Source organism: Protobothrops mucrosquamatus, unplaced genomic scaffold (assembly GCF_001527695.2).
Source record: "Protobothrops mucrosquamatus isolate PMUCROS unplaced genomic scaffold, P.Mucros_1.0 scaffold3678, whole genome shotgun sequence".
Taxonomy (NCBI): Eukaryota; Metazoa; Chordata; class Lepidosauria; order Squamata; family Viperidae; genus Protobothrops; species Protobothrops mucrosquamatus.
Window position 1 is genome coordinate 53,483 of NW_015389635.1, and position 7,997 is coordinate 61,479.

The 7,997-nt window shown below is 52.9% G+C and overlaps 1 protein-coding gene across 1 annotated transcript in view; it reads left to right on the top strand.

Annotated features, from left to right (window-relative positions):
• ALPL (alkaline phosphatase, biomineralization associated) overlaps nucleotides 1–2,994 on the top strand; it is a 19,416-nt gene extending 16,422 nt beyond the window's left edge. Inside the window, exons 8-11 of the mRNA XM_015827413.1 lie at nucleotides 1,165–1,299; nucleotides 1,404–1,595; nucleotides 2,120–2,239; nucleotides 2,501–2,994. Of these exons, the coding sequence (XP_015682899.1) occupies nucleotides 1,165–1,299; nucleotides 1,404–1,595; nucleotides 2,120–2,239; nucleotides 2,501–2,772 (719 nt within the window). The 3' untranslated portion in view covers nucleotides 2,773–2,994. The remainder of the gene's footprint in view (nucleotides 1–1,164; nucleotides 1,300–1,403; nucleotides 1,596–2,119; nucleotides 2,240–2,500) is intronic.
• The last annotated feature ends 5,003 nt before the right edge of the window (nucleotides 2,995–7,997 follow it).

Sequence of the window (7,997 nt, forward strand, 5' to 3'; positions counted from 1 at the left end):
CAAATGGCTGTCCAGTCTCTTCTTAAAAACTTACAGTGTTGGGAGAGGGAGGGAGGGAGGGAGAGAGAAAGAAAAGAAAAGAAAGAAAGAAAGAAAGAAAGAAAGAAAGAATAAGACTCGGAAGGGACCTTGGAGGTCATCTAGTCCAACCCCCTGCTCAGGCAGGAAACCCTATACCATTTCAGACAAATGGCTGTCCAGTCTCTTCTTAAAAACTTACAGTGTTGGGAGAGGGAGGGAGGGAGGGAGGGAGGGAGGGAGAGAGAGAGAGAGAGAGAGAGAGAGAAAGAAAGAAAGAAAGAAAGAAAGAAAGAGAAAGAAAGAAAGAAAGAAAGAAAGAAAAGAATAACAGAATAACAGACTCGGAAGGGATCTTGGAGGTCATCTAGTCCAATCCCCTGCTCAGGCAGGAAACCCTATACCATTTCAGACAAATGGCTGTCCAGTCTCTTCTTAAAAACTTGCTCTCCCATTTTTGTTTAATGGGGAAGGGGGGGGGGAAATACTGATCTCTTCTGAGGAGACAGTCCGTTTTGGCTTGGGGGTAATTATTTGCTGCAAGTTCTACTCTCCATCTGAGAATTTCCTCTTGCAAGGGGGGGGCATTGGGGACCCCAAGAGAGGAGAGGATGGGCAGCTGAGTGTTGGCATCCTGGCAGGGAGAAAGGAGCAGGGTTATTCTCCAAAGTGCCTGAAGGCAGGACAAGAAGCAACGGAGGGAAACTCATCAAGGAGAGAAGCAACCTAGAACGAAGGAGAAACTTCCTGTTAGAACAATTAACCAGTGGAACTCCTTACCTCCAGAAGCTGTGAATGCTCCAACACTGGAGGTTTTTAAGAAGAGACTGGACAGCCATTTGTCTGAAATGGTACTATAGGGTTTCCTACCTGAGCAGCGGATTGACTAGATGATCTCCAAGGTCTCTTCCAACTTTATTATTATTATTATTATAAGAGACCCTCACAGGAGTGGCAGCAGCCAGAACATACCATGGCATGCAACCGTGAACACAGCAGTTCATCCCCAGGCCAGGAAGACGCTGAAGGGCAGCAGCTGGAGGGAAGGCGGGGGTCCTGGTGGAACCCCACTCCCCCCCTCCTCAGCTGCCTGGGTTGGCATCTCCTGGGCAGCTCTTGCCAAGGCCTCCCCCCTCTCCTCTGCAGGTCTCTTTGAGCCCATCGACATGATGTACGAACTGAGCAGGAACAACCAAACCGACCCTTCCTTGACCGAAATGGTGAGGGTGGCGATCCGGATGCTGCAGAAGAACCCCCATGGATTCTTCCTACTGGTGGAGGGTGAGCCACGGGAAGGGGGAACGCCGTGGCTGCTGGGGAGGGGGAGGGACTGAAGAGGGCTGGGGGAACCAAGGGTGGGAATTCACCCTCTCCGTTCTCTGAAGGGGGCAGGATTGACCACGGGCACCACGAGGGGAAGGCCAAGCAGGCCCTCCACGAGACGGTGGAAATGGACCGAGCCATCGGCGAGGCTGGCATCCTGACCTCTTCCGAGGACACCCTGACAGTGGTGACCGCGGACCACTCCCATGTCTTCACCTTCGGGGGCTACACAACCCGTGGCAACTCCATTTTCGGTATGGGACGTCTCCTGTGAACTGGCACCCCTAACCCTGTGTGAATGTTTTGAGTTCTTGGTCGGCGAAATGCCCTTGGATAGCAGAGGACGCAGTTTCCTGGGGGGAAACGAAACTTGTGGGGTACATTATGGTGCTAGCTGGTGCCACAATACTGGGCCTCCCTCACCCTGGGCGAAAGGGGCCTGGGAAGTATTTGTTGTTGTTGGTTGCGAAGTCATGTCCGACCCATCACGAACCCATGGACAACGTTCCTCCAGGCCTTCCTGTCCTCTACCATCTGGAGTCCATTGAAGCTCACGCCTCCTGCTTCAGGGACTCCATCCAGCCACCTCCTTCTCTGTCGTCCCCCCTTCTTCTCTTGCCCTCCATCTTTCCCGGCATTAGGCTCTTCTCCAGTGAGTCCTTCCTTCTCATTAGGTGCCAGCTTAATGCCAGGATCAACCCTATAATGTCCACGTAGAGACAGGCCCCAAAGAGGTTGTGGGAGAAGCATTAGTAAAGATGGCTTCCTCTTTGTCTAGGGCTGGCCCCGATGCAGAGCGACATGGACAAGAAGCCCTTCACTTCCATCCTGTACGGAAACGGACCCGGGTACAAAATGGTAGCCGGAGAGAGAGAGAACGTCTCGGCGGTCAATTTCAGTGAGTATCAGTCCATAGTTCCCCCTCTCTCTTCCAGGGTTCAACGGGACTTGTTCGTTTCCAGAAGGGCATCTAGAGTGGCTCTTTGACCAGTCCAGACCAGATTTCGGAAGGATCAGCCGTGGTGCTCGTCCCACCAAGAGTAGCCAGGCCGTCTTTTCTCCCTTACCTGCTCTCCAAATGCCAATGGGCATCAGCATATCCTGCTTTCCTTCGTCTCACTCTGTGGGGCACTCACCTTCTCTCTCTCTCCCTCCGCAGCCGATACCAACTACCAAGCGCAGTCAGCCGTCCCGCTGCGCATGGAAACGCACGGAGGGGAGGACGTGGCCGTCTTCGCCAAGGGCCCCATGGCTCACCTCCTCCACGGGGTCCACGAGCAGAACTACATCCCCCACGTGATGGCCTACGCAGCCTGCATCGGCGAGAACCAGGCGCACTGCCACTCGGGCGCGCCAGGCAGCAGCCACTCCGGGTCCGTCCCTCTGATGTCGGCCATCTTCTCCGTTCTCCTGCTCCGAGTTTTGTTCTAAAGGCTCTGCTCCTCAGACTCTCTGGATCGAGGCGTCTGCCTGCTTTCGAGATTTCCAGCCTCAAATATCCCTCGCGGGGTTTCTGGCTTCGTGGAGGGGGAAAAACCACATTGGACGGCTTGACTTACTTCCCAAGGAACTGCTCCGCTCTGGAACAGGATGATCTGTGGCGCCAGGATCGGTGCCAATCGGAGCAGCTGGAAACGCTGGGATATATATTTTTCCCCCTCATCCCTCTTAAACGAAGAGAAGGGTTTGTCCCACTGGATCAGGACAGACCGTGCGTGCCTGGCTTATCTTGACAGACCTTAGGCGTCTACAAGCCTTGCAAGGTCCCTCGTGTTCCTCAAACTCTTCCAAAACCAACTCAGAACAGAAATACGAGCCTGGCTGCCCGCTCTGACCCACTTTGGTTGTAAGTGGTGGAACTCAGAGGCCATCACATCTGTCCCCATCGGCCGCGCCTTAATTTGAGCCCCGAAAAACTTCCAAGCAGTTTCCCAGTAGGGTCCCCCAAGGAAAGAAGTCACTAGAGAGCTCCAGGCAAGGGTGATCCAGGGCACGAAGCCCATAAATTACCAAAACCCATAAAAAGAAGAGCCGTGTCTCTGGAGATGTCCTCACCCCAATCAAGTCAGGTTTTCCTGCTGTCAATAGCTGGAACAGGACGTCCCGTTCTAGCAATTCTGAAGCCTTTAAAACGGGTCACCCTTTGTCACCCTCCACCGCCAAGAATTACGACTTAAGCAAATGAAGTCTGCAAAATGGGAGGGCTCCGCCCACAAGGGAAGGCGTAAAATTAAGTGGGAAGGTGGCAGAGGGTGCCATCTTAATAAGCCAGGGTAGGCCCGGACGCGAAGGCTGTCTCTGTGGCGCGCCGTGGTTTGTAAAGTCTCGGCTTGCAGATTAGCACAATGTACAAACCCAGTTAATGTATGCAGCTGATTCAGCAAAAACTGGGCTTGATGGGTAGGCAGAAACAACTGCAGAGTCCACCCTGGAGGGAAGGAGTGTGGGTGTAAAGACCCACCCCACTTTACATCTTAAGAAGACAGAACTCTTGGAATATCTCTTCCAACCGGCATCTTTATTAAGAGACGATGGTTGCAGGCATTCTAGACAGGACCTGAGGGCCCACCCGTACCATTCAAGGTTTTAAGTGTTCCCCAGCAGCCACCCCACCCCACCGTCCTTCCAGCGACAGTCCCAGGCATTACATTTCCACCCCCTTTTCCTCTCGACCGGCAGAAGGGAGACTTCAGAGAGTAGTAGATGAAAGGTTATGGCCATATTGTTATGGTCAGTCCTCTTGGTGAGAATCCACATTCAGTCCCTTTGAAGTTTTAACGAAGGAAGTGAGAGCCATAAAACCCCTTTGCTCATCCCCCTTCCCCTTCGTAGTATGACAGAATCCAGAGACGGCAGAAATGGGGTTTTCCATAGTCGATAACTAGAAATGAAATATAATTCGATTCTGACAGTGGGAAAGGGACTGCGAATACGAGGGCTGCGATGTAAATCTCTACGTGGGAGGGAAGCCCCTTGCAAACTGTGGCCCTCCTGATTCAGAAGGCTGGGAGGGGGAAGGAGAAGAGAACTGGCGGGGGCAGCTGCCCTCCGCAAAACGGGGGGGGGGGGGGACAGGACTAGATTGAAGTCAGACAGGTCTTGGGAGTGGACGTCCCACCTGGACGTCAGACCCTCGCTGGCTCGCTATTCCTTGAGCAATTCCTTCTCTTTTCTGTTCCTTCTCACGAGTTGTAGATTCAGGGCAACCAAAGGACATCCCTTGTCCCTCTGCTGATCCTCAACTCCACGGAAGTCATTCCCACAAGACGCCCTGGAAGAATCTCTCTCTTCCTCTCCCCAGCTGGAAGCCACGATGGATGGGCAAAGAGTTTTCTTTCAAGGCTGTGAACGGAGGGGGAAGAGGAGGGAAGTCTGGTCCTCTCTGACCATCTTTGAACTTCTCCAGAGGCTTCTGGTGGCTGCAGAAAACACCACGCTGGAGTCTGGTCATCGCTGGTTAGGATCCAGCTTGGCTTCTCACAGCTCTTCCAGTCTTCAGCTTCCTGATCGTTGGCAGGGATGGAGTGTAGGAAAAGGAGTCGGTGGCACTCAGCAGTCTCTTGGCCCTCCCCGCAGGGACGGGACCATCGCCTCTCGCTGCCTCTTTGGCAGGGCAAAGTCTTAAGAGCACGTGGAGATCTTCGCCTTGAGACAGAGAAAGCCTCAGACGAGCAGCTTCTTCCCCTTGGAGGGAGGGATGAAGCTTCTCTGCCCAAGAAAAGCAGCCCAAATTGACTGGCAGGAACACGGGCAGCGTCCACCTTGGGCGAGAGATCTGTGGGAGTCGCTCTCCCTTTAAAAAAAAAAAAATCTCTAAATTGATTTTTTTCCCCCACCCTTTTGTTTGCATAACTTTTGAAAAATTGAAATTCAGGGGAAGGAGGAATCTGAAATAAAATTATGTTGGAACCGGCTGTTTTGAAGGAAACGGGCACTTCCCGCGGAACAGCAAGTATCCAGGACCGCAGCTCTGATTTGGGGAACAGCTGTAGAGAAAGGGATGGGAAAGCCATCTGCTTTCAACAAAGGAGAGTTCTTCCGAAGCTTGGGAGCGAGCTCCTTTCTCTGCTCGGTTGTGCCATCCGGTTACGGATGTTGAGTCGGGGCCCGTCCTTCCAGCCCCGTTCACATGTTTCCAAGAAAGAACAGGCCAAGAATGGCCCCAGAGATCGGTGCAATCTCCCCAAACCCGCCCAACGAGGAAACAGAGGGGTTCCTAAAGATATCCCACCCTTGGCTGTTCTGCTAGACCAGGGGTGTCAAACTCACCACATCACATGATGTGTCGCCGTATGTCGCAACTTCTTCCCCATTGCCGAAGCTGGGATGGGTGCGGTTTCGGCATGATGCATCCGGCAGTTTGACACCCCTGCGCTAGACCATCCTCCGGGGGGGGCTGATGGGTTGCCAAGGGGCTTGGGGGGGCTGTTATTGTGGGGCATGTGCAAAGTAGCATTCTGAGGAGATTCAGAAATTTGCCCTTAGAGGCCGGTGGCTTGCAGGTCACACCTCCCCAGTGAAATCTGGGATGTTTCAACACCTGGGCTGGCAGGCGGAGGGAGGGAGGGGCGCATCGCCTTGCTGGCCCCAGAGCCCCCATTACTGAGGACAAGGGTTGGGAAACACCGCCTCCCCCTCGTCTGGGGGGTGCTGCAGAGCGGCTGGGCAAGCAGAGTCAACAACGCTGGACGGAACAGAGGAGCGTCTGATTGGGCACCTTAATAAATACATTTATTCCTATATTTATGGTTAGTGGTTTCGCCCTCCCGAGTCCCACAAGCGCAGCCATGCACAGAACACTAGTCAAACGGCGTCAGCGACTGAAAATGACAAATAGCCGGGCAGGAGCTGCGCAAATGTAAATCTGCTCATGGGGCAGGGCAGGGCAGAGGGTAGCAACCAACAGAGGACCAGGGGGACAGATTGCAGGCAGCTCGGGGGCCTCCTCGGATCAGCAAAGCCCCCTGCCCAACAAGGGGGGCTCCTGGGGCCAGTCGGTGTCCAGAATCGCGCCTTAGGGCCCCGTATCATTTCCCAAGAGAAGCAGAGCTTCAAGCCTTCTTAATGGAATTGCCTTGAAAGCATCTGCCTGCTCTCCTTTCCCGGGACACGTTGGGCCGGTGGTCAAAGGAGGGGACTTGCATCTCAGAGGGGAAATGCCGGATACTGACCTCCCCCCCCCTGAGCAGAGGCCCCTCCCCTCCCTTTTGCGCTGTGTCTAAATTAGCCACAACCAAGCACAATTTTCTCCTTCTGCTAAAGTTTGCTCAGGCTCCCGGCCAGAGGGAACATCGCAACCGCTGCTGGCCCAGCGCCTCAGTGGAAAGTTCAGAGTCTCGGGAAGAAGCCCAGCAGCTCTGGCACCTGGTGCCTCGGCTGGACAGGAGCCCCCCCGGGGAGCATCTGGGCAGAAGGGACGGCGCTGCTGGCCCTCCCTGGCTCTGGGAACAGGCAGCCTCATCCATCTCGCCCGGAGAGGTGCTGTGGACGGACGCTTCCCAGACAGATGTTGACCAAAGGGGAACCCGAGGAGCGTGGATTGGTCGCGGAGGGTTATACCTTCCGGATCTTCTGCTCAAATCCAGTTTGGGGCTGTCGCCTCTGGTCAGAAAAAGTCCCGCAGCCCCCAGAAGGCCTTTCGCTCTTCTTGGCCACATCCAGACCCCCTTCGCAATTACGGCCCTGAAATGAAATTCCAGGTTGATTTTGTCTACAAGATGCCCTCAGCAAGTAAGATTCTGGGAAGACCTTAATTCCAGGCCCTGCAGATGGGCACGGACACTGGAACCAACCCCAAGCCACCTCTGTGTCCTCAGATGCCACTTGGGCCCCTCTGTTCAGGCGGCTATGGGGTGGAGGGCCTCAAGAGAAGCTTGCACATCCCCTCCTGGCTCCTGGGGGGCACAAAAGGGCAGGGGGGCAAGGAAGAAGGGGCACTTTTATTTCCTTTTTTTAATAAAAGTTTTATTGGTTTTTTTTTTCATTTTTTACAAAGCTTGGGACACACCGTGGTGGTCAGGGTGTCGAATCGTTCAAAGACAAATTCACATACATGTAGCTCAAATTAATTATGAACAATTTCCTCTCTTATTTCCTAAAATATAATATTACTTATTAAAATGAATACAGTTTTAGGTAAAAATTCAATCAAGCAAAAATCCTCAAGTCCCCTTGGCAATGATAATAATCTGTAGCCTGTTTTTAAACTTTACTAATTACAATGGTCATATTCCAGTTACATTTCAATGAACATATCGGATTTCAGGTATCCTTTAATGATAGATCGTTCATTGAGACTAATTTTTTCCCTATCGCAAGTAATTCTTCCTCTCTATTACAACATATTTTCCGTATTTAGAATAATAATATAAATCCAACAGATGCAGTACTATTTTTAAAGATATATTCTATCATTTCATCAGTCCATATCTATAAAAAATCTTTTTAGGAGAAGGGGCATTTTTCTTGGTCCACTCCGGCTGGGCAGATGTCCTTCAAGACAGCTGAGGCCAGAAGGGCTGCTGCTGGCTCCAGGTCTTGCCAGGCCCCACAAGCAGGCCACCGGGGACGATGGGTCCTCCCCACCCCCCGGCCTCAAAATGCCTTGTGGTTATCGGTCCGTTTCCACCAGGTCTCCTGACCCAGACCCAGCCATC